The sequence below is a fragment of the Sander lucioperca genome, chromosome 19 (genome assembly GCF_008315115.2).
Source record: "Sander lucioperca isolate FBNREF2018 chromosome 19, SLUC_FBN_1.2, whole genome shotgun sequence".
In the NCBI taxonomy this organism is placed as follows: domain Eukaryota; kingdom Metazoa; phylum Chordata; class Actinopteri; order Perciformes; family Percidae; genus Sander; species Sander lucioperca.
This window is the reverse complement of record NC_050191.1, coordinates 10,965,498-10,983,980: the sequence shown is the minus strand read 5'-3', so window position 1 is coordinate 10,983,980 and position 18,483 is coordinate 10,965,498. Positions and strand designations below refer to the sequence as shown.

The window sequence follows — 18,483 nt, the reverse complement described above, 5'->3', positions numbered from 1 at the left end:
ACTCTGATTTACCATTTTGTTTTAAAGCTACTGTTTAATGGGCAGGGTAGTTTGTAGGGTTGCATTGGACTGCTTTAAACTGCAGGGTGTTTTTGTTATTTTGTCCACCCTCTTTACAAGACAAATGCTAATGTGAACAGTAAATATGCTTTTGGTACTGTAGAAGAAATGACTCTTACATCTTTTTCATTATTCTGGCGACAAACTCTATTATCAGTTCTACCAAACCTGCTTATTTGTCACTTTTTGAGTTTTTAGAATTTTTGTTTTAGTCATTTGAGCATGAGCATCAGGACTGTATAAAAATTGGATGAAGGTTTTACTGTGTGGGGCGCTCTGCTGCCTAACGGCGGTCAGTGGCTAAAGGAAAAAGACTGGCTATATCTGAGAGACTTAGCCTTTTGTAATGAGCTGCACATAAATAACTTCATTATTCTTTTGTCTGCAGAGCCGAAAAGGAATGGTAGGCAGGCAAAGAGCAACCTTTTCCCCTTTGCAAAGAACAGTGGAGTCCCATTCAGACTGACCACAGAGGTTATGCCAACAGAAACATGCTGCCCATTCATTCTGGGAAGATATCATCAGAGTTGGAGACACAGGCTACAGCCGTACTCTGAAGCAGAGGGCAAATGAAGGCGAGTTCTTCAACTTTCATTCACTTGCAGCTGGGGGTGGTGGTGGAGGGGTGGCCATTAAAGTCAATGAGCCAGTAGATTTCCCTGCTGTGTGATTTCATCACCCTGCACACCTCCATACTGGACACAGAAGTTATAGGCACTGTGTAGTAGGAGGATGAGTAGGAGTTGCTAATGTCAAAGTCTCATTATTCACAAGCTGGCACGAGGACTGGAATGTGCTTTTTGATGTGAGCACTCTACCAGTTTTACATGAAGATCAGTTAGCTTGTCATGAAGACACTGCTTAGTCTGTGAAAACAGGAAAATAACCCTGAGACGTCACATTTTTAACAGAAGAGTTACAAACTTTGGGGTAGAACTTGAAAGACGTGGGCATTTGGGAGGGTCAGACCAAAGACACTTGACAACCTTAATTTTTTTTCTCGAGTCATGTTAAGGCTTTAGGTGGTCAAGTTTCAAGTCAACTCTCACACCAGCCAGACCCAAGTCAAGTTTGAAGTCACTGCTTTTGTGACTTAAATCTGGCTCAAGTCTAAAGCTCTGAAAGTTATTGTATTCTGCATTTGGCATGAGATGGATAGAATTAGCCTTAAGAGAGAATGTGAGTGACAGAAAGCATTAAAAGAAAACTTAGCATACTTGCCTGTGATTGGACACTATCTGTGAGGGTATTATTAGTAGTAGTAGTAGTAGTAGTAGTAGTATGGCGAGCAGTTTTAACATTTAATCAAACCACATTCCCAACTGTAATTACATTTTAGATCTCCATAATAACATTTCTACTGGATAAAACTGTATTCTCAATAGTTAGAATGATAATTAAAGAACTCCACAATAACATTTTTGTTCTGATAAACCCCGCCCTGTGGGGGCGAGCGTTGTCATCTTGGAGGGAAGAGTTCGGTCCCAGACTGTGGAGATATGGGATTGCCACTGGTTGCAGAATCTCATCTCTATATCTCTCTGCATTGAGATTGCCTCCAATGATGACAAGCCTCATTTTTCCAGTGAGGGAGATGCCGCCCCACAGCATCACACTGCCTCCACCAAATGGTGTTACTCTATCGGTGCAGCAATCAGCATAGCGTTCTCTGCGTCTTCTCCACACTTTGACCCTACGATCCACCTGCCGTAGGCAGAATCATCCAATCCACCAAACACCAAACGAGTCAATAGCAGAATAAGCTGTTTGGCATTGGCAGAGAAGATTTGGCAAATTTTTCATGGGCGCAACCCACATACTCCACGCTGCTGCTCATCCCACAAATGCATGTTCCTTACAAATGGGGCACTATTTGAAAGGGAACTAAACAGGCTTTCCAACAGTATAAGATTTATTGACAAAAAGCATTGTTACCACAGAGAAATAATCTACCAAACACAGATTTCCTTACTTTTTGTGTTAAGTTTAGTATAAATTCTATTTCAAGACATCTACAACTTTGATTGTACTGGTCAAAGCTAAATAAAAGATATCTAAAAATCATTTTAAAATTGTAATTGTCAGTTTACATTTAATAGCTAGACTGGATATTTATTACAGATATCCATAATTCAACTCTTCCTTGTCAAAAAGAACAATTTAGATATCCACAAAGACATTCTTCCTATCCAGAAATCCCATTTCAGATATCTACAATACAACTGTTACTAGTCAAAACTCTAATTTCAGATATCCAAAATGAAACAAACATTTCAGATATCTATATTGTAATTTTGACTATCCAAAATACATTCTAACTAGTAAAAATTTAATTACGGATATCAACAATTCGTATTATGGCTAGTAAAAATGCAATTTCAGATATTTACAATTATAATTATGACTGGGAACAATACAATTGCAAATATCCACAAATCTATTGTGGATATCTGCTAACAGGTAGACAGGATGCCATTTTAACATAAAAAGGGTTCATCCACAATTATATTTTAGATATCCATAATAGCATTTCTACTCGTTAAAGTTGTATTCTCACTAGTTAGAATGCCAAAAGAGAATTTTACTGGTAAAAAAAATTGAAATACAAAACAATTGTATTTCAAGACATCTACGACTTTGATTTTACTGGTCAAAACTAAATTTAAGATATCCTTAAAATCATTTCAAATTTTATGTGGTCGTTTTAACATTTAATAGCTAGACTGGATATGTATTGCAGATATCCGTAATTCAACTCTTACTAGTCAAAAAGAACAATTCAGATATCCACAATGATATTCTTCCTATCTACAATTGTTATTTCAGATATCCACGTCATTCTTACTAGTACAAATTACGTCATGTTTCCCATTCATGTGTATGGGGCTTTCAATTTCAGATATCCACAACGTCATTCTTCCTATCAAAAATGAACATTCAGGATATCTGCAATAGAATTCTTACTAGGAAGAACTCCCATTTCAGATATCTACAATACAATTGTTACTAGTCAAAACTAAAGTGAGCCATTTTGGCATTCATCATTATCTTTTTGCTTAACGTCAAACACTGCGTCAGTTACTATTTCAGATATACAAAATTACATTCTGGATGGGAAGCATTACTATTATAGATATCCAAAATTGCAGTTGTGCGTATCCGTAATTTTTAGTCAGAATGTCTTTTGGATAGTCAAAATTACAATTTAGATATCTGGAATGTTTGTTTTATTTGGATATCTGTCATTAGAGTTTTGACTAGTAACAATTGTATTGTAGATATCTGAAATGGGAGATCTTCCTAGTAATAATTCTATTGCAGATATCCTGAATGTTCATTTTTGATAGGAAGAATGACATGGATATCTGAAATTGAAAGCCCCATACACATGAATGGGAAACATGATGTAATTTGTACTAGTAAGAATGACGTTGTGGATAGGAAGAATATCATTGTCGTTATATGAATTGTTCTTTTTTACTAGGAAGAGTTGAATTATGGATATTTGCAATACATATCAAGTCTAGCTATTAAATGTTAAAATGGCTTGCCATAGCAGTAGTGGCAGTTTCTCACTCAGTAGGGACTTGGCTTGAGAACCGGAGGGACGCCGGCTCAAGGCCCGGACGAGCCAGGTACAAAGCGTGGACTGTTAGCTGGAGAGGTGTCAGTTCACCTGCTGGGCACTGCTGAGGTGCCCTTGAGCCAGGCACGAACGCCTAACTGCTCAGGGTGCTTTGCTGCGGCGACCCATCCTTCTGACATCTCTCCACATTTGATGCATGTGCATCACTTATGTTGCTCTACAAGTTAAAGCAAGCAGAATAATGTGGACATTCTGTTTGACCGAGGTCAGCAGGCCACCGCTCAGAGTGCTACCATGTAAATTGAACTGCACAAAGACAAGCGGTTGTAGTGCTGCTGAGTCACTTCTCTGGATCCATACTCCTCGGTCTAGCCTCTACTTGTTCTCACATCCACATTATTCACTGCAGATGATTCAGCCTTATTATACGGCCCTGTGACATGCCAGAGTCATCCTAGGTTTAGGAGAGACGTCTGCAAGAGTAAACAAAGAGAGTGAATCCTCATAGTGTTTTCTGAGCTTGAATTAATCATCAGCAGGGTCTCCTCACAGCTCTCAAGGTAGTGTCAGTTCTGTCACATCAGATAAGGCCGGCTCCTTTGATGTGCTGAGCGGAAAGAGCAGGCCAGCCAGGTTGGATTCTGCTGACTGGCTGGAACCATATGTCTGCCCGAATGCAGTTTGCTAAGAGGCTGATACTGCCCTCATCCAAGAACGTGTTTCCTTATCCAATTGTCTGCATTGTCTCAAGTTACAGACAATCAACTGGTCAGGTTTGTTTTGCTCTGGGAGAAGAATGCGCTTTTTGTACACAAGCCAAGGAAAACAATCTCATGTGATCTGTCCTAAATATCCAGTCACATACACATGATTGCTAAGTCATCCAAATATTTCTGCCAGGGAGCCAGCCAGGATGAGTCCCAGCTATGAATGCACCGAACAAAACACATTGTTTCATCAAAAAGGAAACATGGCAGCTGCAGTATTGTGGACTGTGGATAATTTGGCAGGAAGTGCCTTGGTGGATTTGTACTCGTGAGCATCCTCGCTTTGTGGACGGGTGTGAAGAGTAGGTTGCATAAGAGGATCACCTCCGTAATGTTGTAATTCAGGATTCCTGCTCAACACAGCCTTTTTATGTGTCTTAAGAAAGGGTGGGCAAGAGTGGTTCCTTTACTGAAAGACCATTACCACAGGAAGATGCTGGCACATGGGGATTACCCACTGAGGCAGGAATTAGGGAAGAGATGGATTGAATGAATTAAGATATGTTGTTTAAAAGTCAACTCCACACAAACAGATATTTAGAGAAATAGTTGACAATGACATTTTATGTAGATGTAACTGCCGACGATGGTAGCTTTGCAACCATTTACAGTTTGTTGACACTTCTGTAGCCCTTTCATGGGAGTTATTTTAGCTGTCTAAATATCTCAGACTCAAAATTACAAGGCTGAGGCTGGCATGAATGTTGAGATTCTCTTATATGCATATTTTCCAACATGTCAAACTAATCTTTAAGATTTCTTCAACAGTGGCTTCCTGAATTGCTATTTTGCTCTGTTCATTTTAGTGTTTAAATATTGTCTTATAATTTTATTATGTAGCATTTCTCTGAGGGTGAGATAAATTCATAACAATGGTATCTGTCATTCTGTGCAATGGACTGCTTTGTATTCATTCACAACCTTTGATTAGCCCAAAAACAGCAGTAATAAAGCTCCAGAAATTTTAATGTGATGTCCATTTGGGGAGAGTGACATGTTCCATTTTCAGAGCTGGTATCAGTATATAGCCTTATGCTATGTTTGAATATTGTGAGGTTTCATAGAAATCCGTCCCCTTTTTGCATTATTACATTGATGTCATTGGCATTAAGTGGTCTGCTTAGTGAGGACACCGGGAATTCAAAAGGGATTAAATTCATTCATCCCCCAATCCACACAGATGAATGGATATACACAACCAAGATGCTCTTTTTTGAGTACATCTTGTGCCAATGAGTATAGTGTGAAAGGCAGGGGAGCCAGGTTATGGATTTATGGATTTGACAGATTGGCAGGGCACTTGTTGAGTTGAGAGCAGATCTCTCGCTGGCCTCCAGGGGGCAGAGCGGCCTCAGTGCCCCTGGGAGACTCTGCCCTGTGCTCTGGGCTTAGCGGCTCGTTACATTAAAACAGGGGCTTCTGTGACAGAGTCAGCATTATGAGAGCTAAGAGGATTAGGTGATGGACGTTTCTGGCGTTGCCGGTCAATTATCAAAATGAAAAGCAGTGACTGGGCAGGGCTGGCATGAAGCAGAAGAGCTCCTCTCTCCTTCTCGTCTCCACTCTAGCTCTCTATCTCTCACTCAGCTTCTGTCTGTCACAGGTTACTGAGGTTCAGGGGAGGGGGGGAAGAAATAAATAAAAGGCACCATTGATGCGTTTCTGAACATGAAGTGTGTGTGTGTGTATGTCTGTGTGTGAGCCACGGATTAAAAAAGAGCATTTAAATTTTAATGTTTTTAAAGTGCAAAACTGTATGTTATGCAACTGTGTAAAAACAGGCCTGCACGTCAGCCAGCCATCCATCCGTGCTCAAGTCTAACTCCTCCAACCGTGTGCAAGATAGCCCCCCACACACTCTGTCTCTAGCACTGCTTGCTTTCACTGTCCTACGTGTGTGTGTGCTCCTGCACCCCCTGTGCTTGCTTAACAGGCTATCAGTGTAGGAGGAGTGATGCACATGTGATGTTGGACAGTTGGGGATGATGAAGAGGAGATGTGGGGGAGGCAGGAAGCAGGAAAAAAAGTGTGTGGGGGGGGTTGTATTGGTATATCTGCAAAAGTGGCATTCCACAGCTGCCTGGGTTAAGGATCTACCCCGGGGATTCACACAACAGTGCAAATGTAATCAACCGAGTCAATGTGCCACCACGGTTGCAGCAGACACATCTCTCCGGCAATGACACCCTGCCTTCCCCTCCATCCTCAACGCCAACAACATCCCCTCTTATCACCCAACTTTCTCTACACCGGTTAGACCTCGCTGGAGCACTGCAGAGGTGAGGCTGTATATCCATGTGTGCCTGAAAAAGATAAGAAAACAAACTGCTGAACCTTTCATTATTTTTTTTTTTACCCTGTCACAAACAGTCATGGAGGTAAACACTTTTTTTTTTTTGCTGCGAGAGACATGTTACCTGAAATATGAAAGACCGGTAATCCTGGCTCACTAGATAGCAGGCTGAATTAAATATTAAATCTCAGTTATCACTTCAGGGACAGTGTCATCTCACCACTGTATTACAGATGGTCCTGCTGCATGGACAGATTTGATATGGGTATTCAGAGGCCGTTAGAAGCAGCTGAAAAATGTCTCCATCTGGTGTTACTGCAGTAACTAGTTGACCTAGTAGGCAGTTTGGTGATAGTACTTCAGCACGCAAAGCACATGCTAAAAAAAAACATCTAATATGGGTAGAGCTGGCTATCATTACTTATTACTTATTTTCGGCAACAAAAATTATACTTATAAATATTCACTTAATATTCAGCATAATAAGCCAATTTTACACATGAAGATCAGTTTACTAGTCTAGAAGACTATTTAGCTGTCTCCGGTGGCTCTGGAGGAAATTTGTCAATTTTGAGAAAATTACTATGATGATGTTCATCAAGGTTAGCTTAGTTTGGTCTTGAGACATCAAATTTATTACATAATTCATGCTGCATTACAAGCTGGAGGTGTGGGCATTTATCAGACAGGGACGGTTGAATGGAAGATGCTATGAAATTGCATGTTGGGAAGTGTAGGATCAAGTATTTTTGGAACTTGACCTAAACTAGGAGCTAAAGCTCAGGATACCTCTGGCCTCTACCGCTTTGTTTTTTTACATGTTTTTTTTCCAGTCTGTCTCTCGCAAGACCCCCAATGTAATGTAAGTGCAATTATAAAATGCTAGTCCCTTTTCATGTTTAGATCAGTGTTTCTGAAATTGGGGTCCGTGTACCCCTAGGGGTACTTTGCAAGGATTTCTTTTTGAAATGCTAATTTAAAATATATCAGTCATGCATAATTCCCTAAAATAATTATACTATAATTATAAATTCATTTAGTTATGGATTCTAAACATTTGAAGTAACATTCAAGTGTGTTTCAGTTACAAGGTTGTTAAGTAAATCAGACAGTGACGGTGCAGCGCTGTAATGTACTTCTTCATATAGCCTTTTTCTACCAAAAATGCTGTGTGCTCGTCAGGGAGTACTTGGCTAAAAGATATTTCAAAGGGGGTACATTATTGAAAAACAATTGAGGACCCCTGGTCTAGATCAACGGAAGTACATTTTCATGATAAAGTCTTACATCGCGCCAGATATCAGGCTTTGCTCAGTTTTCGATTAGTGGGATTGCTGTAGACGAAATACACACGGCGATACACTGGTAAGAGCAAATTATGTTTAACCATGTATCCAGCTAATTTAAATAGCTCACGTTACTGTATTACAGTTAACTTATTATTTTATTTGGCGTTTTCTTTTGCGGGGTGCAAATGTTCCACCAAAACAAGTTCCTTCCTGAGACCCTTTTGCAGAGCAACCGTCTCTGCGTCCGGAGCTTAGCGATTGGCGATTGTGATTGGTTTAAAGAGATGCAAACGACTCAGAGGTTTTTCTTTCTCCTATCCCAGAAAGTATGTGTGGTGTTTAATTTAGTGCCCACTATAGAGTAAACTACTGTGCTTGTTATGTCGACATCTGAGAAAAACCTGTAACAGTGAAGCATATATGAAAAACACAGTTTTTTAATGACAGAATGGGAAGGGGAATCAGTTAGTCCATCTAGTGCATCAGGATACTATACAGAGAGAGAGGAGTTGTAGAGTCTGTTCACACACACAGAGAGGTCAGTCTGGGGAAAGCATCCACCTCTCTCACTTTGTGGAGGTACACTAACAATAAAAAATGGTATCTGGAAAAAAAAAATTATAAAAAGGGAAAATATACAACAGGGATTGCCGTGAAACAGCTAGAGCCGCCCCTGAGGCAGAGGTAGCCTGAGTGTGGTATGCTCTTCTCCTCTGGGTAGAGTCCGTGTAAAGGATTGTCTCTGTATTGCCATGGTATGCTCTTCTGCGGCGTGTCCTCCTCCTCCTCTTGCTGCTGCTGCTATACCACGGCGTACTGCTGATACAGCAGCTCCCGGATCTTATAGTAGTCGTCACACAGGCAGCCTTCCAGGCCAATGCGTCCTGCCTCCGTCTGGACAAAGATGCACAGGTCATATGGGTCCATTCATTAACACTTTGTACATCATGATTTCACCTTTAAACATAGATGTAAAAGCCCTGCCTGTACAGCACACTGCTGACCTAGAAAATAAATATGCTTCCAATTCACTCCCACAGACCGTTCACAGACTTGGGATTTAAATGTCTAATGAAGCGATCCAATTCAAGTTTTTCCACACACACACACACACACACACACACACACACACACACACACACACACACACACACACACACACACACACACACACACACACACACACACACACACACACACACACACACAGCTTTAAAAGTCTCAGTTCTATTTGCTTTCATTTTCTGGGTTGCGTCTATTTTAGGTTCTTGTCAATTATGCATTTTGTTGTTGGTATCCTGGCTCATTCCTACTTTTCCTTTAATTGTTAAGTTCTGCCTGTGATTCTTCTTTTGTGCCTTTCTTCTGAGGTGAGTTGTTTTTATATGCCACCGTATAAGTATAATTTTAGAAAAACTAATATTTAAAAAAAGACATGATGTGCATAAAAGTCAAAGAAGTTTACTTTAAGTAAACAATTCAGTACACAGAAAATCAAACTGCCACTTTGGGATTGTGGTTTACAGGTTCTTAGTGAGGACATTTTTATATGCTAATTAAAAGTAGGCCAAAGTTCAGCCATAGCTACATTGTTAGCTTCTAGCAAAAAGTCAGGCACTGTTAGGCGAGGACACTAGTGTGCGTCTCAGCATAGCCATCTAGTGGTAGGGGGTAAACACAAAAAAAAACAGATATTGCGTTTTTGAAAATCGATACAGTATTGCTAAATAAAATATCGCAATACTCAAGTGTATTGGTTTTTTTCTTACACCCCTAGTGGTAATAACATTTACATAATGATGTCGGTTTTTAATGCAGTGAGGGATCGAAGGTCACGGGCATTAAATGTTGGTTTTCGGCATTGCCACTTACGTGCAGAGATTTCTCCAGATTCTCTGAATCTTTTGATGATATTATGGACTGATGAGGATATCCCTAAATTCCTTACAATTGTACGTTGAGAAACGTTTCTCAACTATTGGACTATTTGCTCACGCAGTTGTTCACAAAGTGGTGAACCTCGCCCCATCCTTGCTTGTGAACGCCTTTTGGAGATGCTCCTCTCACACCCAATCATGACCAATTAACCTGTTCACCTGTGCAATGTTCCAAACAAGGTGTTTTTTTGAGCATTCCTCAACTTTCCCAGTCTTTTGTTGCCCCCGTCCCAGCTTTTTTGGAACATGTTGCAGGCATCAAATTCAAAATGAGTGAATATTTGCGGGAGAAAAAAAACAATAACGTTTATCAGTTTGAACATTAAATATCTTGTCTTTGTAGTGTATTCAATTGAATATAGGTTGAAAATGATTTGCAAATCATTGCATTCTGTTTTTATTTACGTTTTACATAATGTCTCAACTTCATTGGAATTGGGGTTTGTATTTCTCTTTGTGTTAATGTTCCATTTAGTGTTAAGCACTGGTATCTTACGTTATAGTGTGTAAGTAAATAAAACCGTAACCTCTAAAACCTTAAGAACCACAGCTAAATATAAAATAAGACACTATTAACTTGACAGGTTTTGTGAAATTCTGACCAACTACGTTTCAGTTCCAAGAGAAAAATATATCTTTTAATGTTATCTTATCTGACTTTGTTGGTAAATACGTTTTACTCTTAAAGGTCCCATGGCATGAAAATGTCACTTTATGAGGTTTTTTAACATTAATATGCGTTCCCCCAGCCTGCCTATGGTCCCCCAGTGGCTAGAACTGGCGATAGGTGTAAACAGAGCCCTGGGTATCCTGCTCTGCCTTTGAGAAAATGAAAGCTCAGATGGGCTGATCTGGAATCTTCCCTTTATGACGTCATAAGGAGCAAGGTTACCTCCCCTTTCTCTGCTTTGCCCTCCCAGAAAATTTGGCACGCCCATGAGAAAGAGAGAGACATCATGGTTTGCAAACAAGCGAAGCATGGCAGTTGGTCAAGGCCACACCCCCACCCTCCACCTTTTTTCCAACTATTTCTCACAATAATTATCAACAATGACTTAACAAGGTGGGAAACAGATAATATCAATATTAAATTTTCATTTTTAGAACAGGCCTGAGGGCTACTCATGTGGTCCTTGGGGGCTACCTGGTGCCCGCGGGCACCGTGTTGGTGACCCCTGCTCTAGAGGCTGTAATTCTGCACCAAGGCTGAATTTCGGGAAAGAGACTTCAGATACAGTATTAGGGGACCACTAAGGTCTATATAAAAGAGACTTCAGATACAGTATTAGGGGACCACTAAGGTCTATATAAAAGAGACTTCAGATACAGTATTAGGGGACCACTAAGGCCTATATAAAAGAGACTTCAGATACAGCATTAGAGGACCACTAAGGCCTATATAAAAGAGACTTCAGATACAGTATTAGGGGACCACTGAGGCCTATATAAAAGCATCCAAAAAGCAGCATGTCATAGGACCTTTAATCTACAGTAACTACAATATATTTCATTGTAAACAACACCACCTAACTGCAATGCTAACAATTTGATTTTGGTTTAATGCCAATACCAGTTAATATCAACCTCTGCCCGTGTTTCTCTAGACTCCCGACTGAGCTGCTGTTTCCTACGGCATCACAAACAACTTGCACTGAACAGCGCCGCCTGCTCGGGATGTCACAATCCATCATCAAACAAAGTGAGAAGCTCAACGTGTCACACTGCTTTACAACAATATTAGCATATCCTACAGGGATCATTTTCAGCTGCGCAACGCTACTTCTGATGGCTCACAGTCAACAGAATCTAAGGCAATAAATACTCATTGGAAATGTATTCTGTCTATTTGTTGCAATGCTAAATTATTGTTGAGTTGTTTCTGAGGCTTTGACGGGTATAATAAGTTTCTGAAGGTCACAGACAGGAGATGTGAAAGGATGGATTTTTTTGAGTTCTTCAAATTTGTTGGACAATTATTTTAAGTGTTTTGTACATGTCCTTTACATGTACAGGCTTTTAAATTTCATTAAAACACTGGCTACATATCAACTATACAACTCATTTGCACAAAAACTGAAATATGAATCCAATTTGGATTAAAACCAGAAGCTCAATGTTTTCATTGCGTGGATTTGGCAAAAAAAATAAAAAAAATAAGCCTGTGCCATATGTCTTCTGTACTGGACACTCTCCCTGTTGAGGGCTAGTGGTGACTAGTGTCGCAGGGAGCTGATGGATAGCACACTCGCTGAGCCAGTGGGAAGGACAACTCACCCTGCGGACGGCCACCATGTTGTTGCATACCAGCACTCCTCCCACAAACTCAGCCTGGATGCCCTCTCTCAGCAGGATCTGCTTGAAGTCCGACAGGCGAGGCTCGTTGATGAAAACCGACTGATGCCCTGAAATCTGGAGGGAGACCAGAAGAGAGGGCTAATCACACTGAGGGCTGTCTGAATTGCTTAGACGTCCTTGAGGATACATACTAGTGGAACTGCGTTAAAATGCCTTCCCAATCAGAGTCCCATGGCGACCAGTTCAGTGATTAACTCTTCTCTGCGACTCACCTTGGGCAAACGGTCTCCCAACCTCTTTCCTGACAACATGGAGTCTTAGGGCATGAAAATAAAGAATTTTTTGTTCACTGGCTGCAGCAGCTGATGGCATCTTAGACTCAAATGTTGCAGGGCTGCACAATACATGAGCTGGTACACATATACACATATATACCATTTTTTGTTAGCTGAAAGAAAAAAGCAGTAGAAAACTGCACTTTAAAATGTTTTTTCAGTGGTGCCTTTTATATTCAATCCAATGTTCAATTTGTTTAATAAAGGAATGTTATAAATTGCATTTAATTTGCTGTAAATTCAACTAACAATTGTTGTTGTATTTTAGCAGAATACTGAAAGCGGCAGAAATGCAAAACTGAGTACACTTTAACATCTGTTTATTTATCGCAAGTAATATTGTTATCGCGATATTTAACAACGTTATCGCATATTTTTCTCATATCGTGCAGCCGTAATCTAGCGCTTGTACTATTTCATTAGTGTAGAATAATGTTTGGGCACAGTTTGATACTAGAAGGCTGCATTCACATTCATCTGCTGAAAGGGGAAGGTTTTTCTGTGCTCACTCAAATGTGAGTTTAATGCGTGTCCTTACGAGCATTTGTGACATCACAACTAGTTTGAAAGCCAATCATTGTCCAATAACTTACGCCAGTCTGTCATTCACTGAGACATATTGTTTATCAGTGAGAGGGAGTAGATGTAGTTTTAAGAAATTTTAACAACAGGATGGAGAGAATCTTTAAGCTTACGAGCAACAAATGTTGACATTTCATTTTGACACATTTCCTGAAACCCCTACAACTCATATTCACAAATAATGATATATCGTTGCGACCACTTTGCTTGCGTTCCCCGCCTTACCTCGTGCGGAGGCAGTGGCTCCAGCGTGGGAATGACATCACTCTCTTCGGACACCTCCTTCTCGTCCTCCATGAACAGGTTCTTGATGGCGCGCTGTGCCGCCACCGCCGTGGCGTCTTGGTCGATGCCGAGATCGGGGGCCACGTCCATGGCCAGCTCGCCGTCCTCAGCATCGTCTTTCACCCCCTCCTCCAGCATCACGCCTGTGTCCACCTTCACCACGCGCATGTCCAGCACGCCGTCGATCCAGGCCAGCTCTGTGTCTTTGGCCTTGCAGAACTGCAGGGAGCTCACCAAGGAGTCTTTCAACCGCACCTTTACCGCAAGAAGATGAGACATTGGCCTGTCATGGAAGGCTGTTTTTATGCCTTTGCTGAAGAAATCAACCTTGTCCTGGCTTAATTGCCAAGGGGTTGACAAAGACAGATTTATCAGGTTTACCTATTTCACAGCAGAGTATTTTAGCTTTATGAAATCTATTAAACACATTTCAAAAGGAGACATTATGATACACTTATAGTGCGTTCCATTTGTACTCCGAGTTTGGAATTTCTGAGGTCAAAGTCAGAAACACGCCCCCCTGAACTCAGATTTCCGAGTTGGTAAGTCGGACAACCACTGAGTACCCTGAGCTCAAAATCCAACATGACTGCCATGACAGAAAAATGCGGCCCGATCCGCACTCTAGCAGTAACATACAGTTGTTAGCACTTCTGCCTCATTTGTGTCTCACTAAATCAGCGTACAAAAAAACAGCGTACCTGGCTAGAACTACCCCATAATGAAAAATCTGAATGGAACGCATTCAACTCGGATGCGACATCATTCCCAGCTCTGAGTTCCGAGGTAAATGAAACGCACTATTACGTAAAACAATTCTGTACATGCAATCAGTAAGAGGCAACCATATTCACTTTAATAAAAAAGCAGGCTTTTAATGAGGCTGACCTGGTAGATGTGTGTTTCACTGGTGGCGTCTATAGTCTCCTGCAGTTTGGGTGTGTAGACTTTGATGTCCTTGCTGAATGCCTTGCAGGACTCTGCCAGGTCCAGACTGGCTTCCGGCGGCCCGCGAACGATCACCAGCTGTCTGGGCTTCATCTGATTAATAATCTTCCTGATGGAGTCGCCATCAGAGCGACCTTCGTAGTCTATGTACGAGATTCTCGCTCTGTAGAAGAATGAAGGTGGGATCAAGCTTTTTAATACCGCTGAATTGTCAAACATTGTTTAATGCCAGCACAGATAGCATTTTTCTGATAGACTTCTTATTCATCCAGGAGAGGTTTGCTGAGTAGACATAACCTTTTTTTCCTACAACACTTCCAGCCTTACGTTCAAACAGTTACACTCATTCACACCTGGAGGCCATCCAGCACACCACAGCACTGTACTGTACTGTGGGCCACTGATCAGCTCTAGTGGCAGTTAAAAGTCATACAGATTTAAAAGGATCACTGACCTAATTTCAAGATTTTCTACACTGGAGACGCATTTGGTGGGAACAACAGAGAGATCCTGGTCCATGGGTTCATCACCGTTGGTCAACCCGGATTCCAGTTTGCTTTTCTCATCCTCTGTGGCTTGCAGTTCAGGAACCAGAAAGTCTTCTAGCCTGTGAGAAACCAATCACGGCTTATTGACGATGGCAGCTGTCAGTGTAAATTATCTGTACCCATCTTTCTGTAATCTGATGTTCACGTTGTGTATCAATATTGTAGTACCTGATGATTTCCCCATACTCGTCCCATTTGATTCTCTCTTCATGTGTGGGGAACATAGGATAAGACTTTTTGGCGTGTTTGAAGAAGCTGCCTTTGCGGCTCCCCTCGCTCTTCATCATCAGGTCGTGGTGTTTAGTTTTCACTGCAGCTGGCTGGTCCAGATCATCGTCCATATCGCTCTCGTCACTCGAGTCTACATCCACCCTGCAAGTGCACAAATTAAAAATGAACAGCGTACATACAAGTTTCATTTTTCCAAGGACAGAAAATACAGTTTTGTTCAGTTGCAGAGTATACATGTTGTCCTAAATGTGTCATGACTCATCTCCCGTTTACAGATTTCCGTTTAAATAGCCTGTTTTAAATTTGCAATGTAGAGCACCATTTGCATTTCTGTTGCCGTTTCCCGTTTTAGCTGTTGAAAGACTGGAAAACTGTATGAATCAAATTTTTTGCTAGACCAACCGGCAGAACGCATCATCAAAAATAGACATCTAACCCTCAAGCACCCAGTCAACCCATGTGTAGTTCTACTTACTCTTTTGCTTGTTCAAGTTTTTTAGCTGCTTCTTTCTTTACTTTCTCCTTTTCAAGATATTCTTCCAGATCCTTGCCTTCGAGTTTCACTCTTTTCCTCACCTGTCATAATGAGAAAAGTGAAAGATGGATATGGTGCAAATGATAGAATGACACCTTTTGTTGTTTCCTCAGCTGGGTCTGAATGTGAGAGACGGGAGCTTCCCGTGGGGCATTTGTCATAGCAAACCAGCATCCTGACTGCTGGTCTCACCTCCAGATCCAGCATCTTCTCTCCGGGGTTGTCGATGAGGTAGCGGGCAAGGGTTCCAGGTGTAGTGCGGTAGGTCAGGATGACGGAGTTTTTGGCGTCTTGGCACCACTGGATGAAGAGTTCTCTGGAAAAGCCAGACTCGAGGTCTGGCTGGCTGCAAAGCACCACCTTGGGACTGGGCACCCGGGCCAGGTCTGCCAGACTGTGGCAGAGGGTCAAGTGACGGAACTGGAAGGGGTTGTTCCTCTTGTCTTCAAAACACCTCATGAGCTTGTCACTCATCCACTCCACCTACAGAAAAACAGTAGAGTAAGTTCATGTTATTGCGTACATGTATTGTATTTGGCAAGCAAATAGCATAGCATAGCTCGAAAGTGTGAATATCAGTGACTGATACCTGGGACTTGGAGAACTCCACCACATTGTAGCTGACATTGTTCAGCAGAGCTAGTGGGTAGGCTCCCAGCCCAGCATCCTTTGTCCTCCAAATCTGGTCCAGGAGCTGAGCCAGCTCCAACACACGCCCAGCTGTATCCACGGCAATAAGGACATTACCGTCACCACGAAGGGTCTCCATTACATTGGCTGTGTGTAAATAAAAAGTTTGTGTTAATATTAATGAAAATAAATAGCATTTTTAAACAAAACAAACAGTCTTAAAAGGACAAAAAAAGGACTTTAAAAAAGGATGTTGCTTGATGAAGATGCTTTATTTGTTAGACCACTGGGACATACAGTATTATAAAATGATTGCGGTATTTTCTAAATGATTACTAATTTAATTTAATAAATATGCAGTTAAATCCATTAATTACTACAATAGAGTCTTGTGAAGATGACTTACTAAGGAGCAGCTCATCTCTCTGTTTGCGACGCGGCTGTACATATGTAGCATTGAAGGAGTCTGTGATAAGCAAGGAAGGACGACTAATGCTCTCCAACGTGCAGCCATTGAGGTGTCTAGAACACAGAAACAGAGTAAAAAAGGGCATGGACTAACGGCCAAACATATTCACATCTCATATTAACGTTTTGTGTGTGCTCACATTTCTCTCTTGTGGTTGAAGTCCACAGCATAAACGATCTCCTCCTCTCCATCCTTCACAATTTTCCAAATAGTGCCTCCAATCATGTGCCCAGCTGGAAGAGGAGTGATGGAAAGGCCGTGCCCTTTGCCTGTCAGGTAAAAAGAAAGATATGAAACACTTTGGTATCTGCGATACACAAACGGGGGTGACTCTATAAGGGTCTGCAATTTACTCACCTTTTAGATTGACAATCTGAGAGTATTTTAACTGCTGGATTTTATCAAAAGCACAATCCACATCATCGAGAGTGAACAGTGTGAAATCTTCACTGTTATTTCGAGACTAAGTGGAAGGAGAGGAAATGAATGAGAAATCAATGGTTATCATGCAATTAAGCTCTATTTATAAATAATTTTACATGCCATATCTCATACCCCCTTCTTACCTGATATAGATCATACATGAACATTTGACCCATCTTGTAGACAGGAATTGTAGCATAGATAGTGCAGTTCAGACCCAGTTTCCCCACAGCATATGGCAGGGCTCCCAGGTGTATGGGGTCAGGGTGGGAGAGGAGCACAGCATCTACCTGATGAACATATCTTGAGGGGAAAATGGACATCACACACCTGTTTTAATTCGCAGTGGGGGACATCTGATATAATCAGATGATGAATACATTAACTACCTTTTCATAGCATCAATGATGTCCATTGAGAAGTTCTCATCCCAGCCACAGTCCAGGAGGAAGCGGAATTCATCCACCTGCAGCAGGTAACAGAGGGCCGACTCCTCCTGAACCCCTGACACGGCTGTCAACTTGATAATGGACGTCATTTTCCTTCAGTTGTCACGCTGAAAGTACAATTAGGTTGTTGGCATGAGGTTAAGCTGACCACAACGCAACCATCCTAATAAACAAAAACATATTACCTTGCATTACGTTACGTTAAGTGGTGTGGCTCTTTGTGAGTTTGATTACGACTGAGCACTCATTCAATCAATTTAATCTACAAAAAAACAAAACACAAACCTGGTTCGACTGTAAACTGAAATTGTACGATGTAGTAGTATAACGTTGCTAAATGTCGCCTGTTTAACTATGTGGCTGGCTAGTCGAGCAGTAAGTAAATTAAAAGTAAACAGTTTGATTGCAAGCCACAGCTAGTTCGCAATAGCAACAACGTTAACAAAGTACCCGGTAAAGTCTATCTAGCATGCTAGCTACATTTAGCTTGTGGATGTAAGTGACTTGGATCGACAAAGGAAGGTGCAACGTACCACGAAATATGAGGTAATATAAATGTTCTCCTGTTGGAATAGAAACACAATAAGTTAATTTTCTATAATTCCAACATTAAGACATTTTGGCTAGCGTTTTTAGTACACACTCGACTAGCAGACATGTTTGCCGCTACATCATGTGTGAAAGGGCAAAGGAGCATACCAAGTATGGTGGTGTTAATACAAATTGATTTTATGACACAACACCGAATGCACATTTTATCCTACTACATTTTAATTATTGTGCTTTAATATTTTGATTTCATATGGTGCTTCTGATATTAT

The 18,483-nt window shown here is 41.2% G+C and overlaps 1 protein-coding gene across 2 annotated transcripts; it reads right to left on the bottom strand.

Moving 5' to 3' along the window:
* Positions 1–8,414: 8,414 nt before the first annotated feature.
* Positions 8,415–18,373, bottom strand: cpsf2 (cleavage and polyadenylation specific factor 2). Of its 2 annotated transcripts, none has more exons than XM_031321950.2 (15): positions 18,196–18,373; positions 17,603–17,769; positions 17,357–17,516; positions 17,148–17,253; positions 16,930–17,059; positions 16,728–16,843; positions 16,281–16,468; positions 15,884–16,174; positions 15,632–15,732; positions 15,094–15,297; positions 14,832–14,984; positions 14,318–14,540; positions 13,370–13,684; positions 12,207–12,341; positions 8,415–8,889 (listed from the first exon to the last, which is right to left on the bottom strand). In XM_031321950.2, the coding sequence occupies exons 2-15, from the start codon at positions 17,749–17,751 to the stop codon at positions 8,797–8,799; spliced, it is 2,364 nt and encodes a 787-aa protein (XP_031177810.1). In that variant the 5' UTR covers positions 17,752–17,769; positions 18,196–18,373; the 3' UTR covers positions 8,415–8,796. The 2 variants fall into 2 exon arrangements, with proteins under 2 accessions (XP_031177810.1, XP_031177811.1); XM_031321951.2 differs by having other exon boundaries at positions 17,948–18,356.
* Positions 18,374–18,483: the final 110 nt, after the last annotated feature.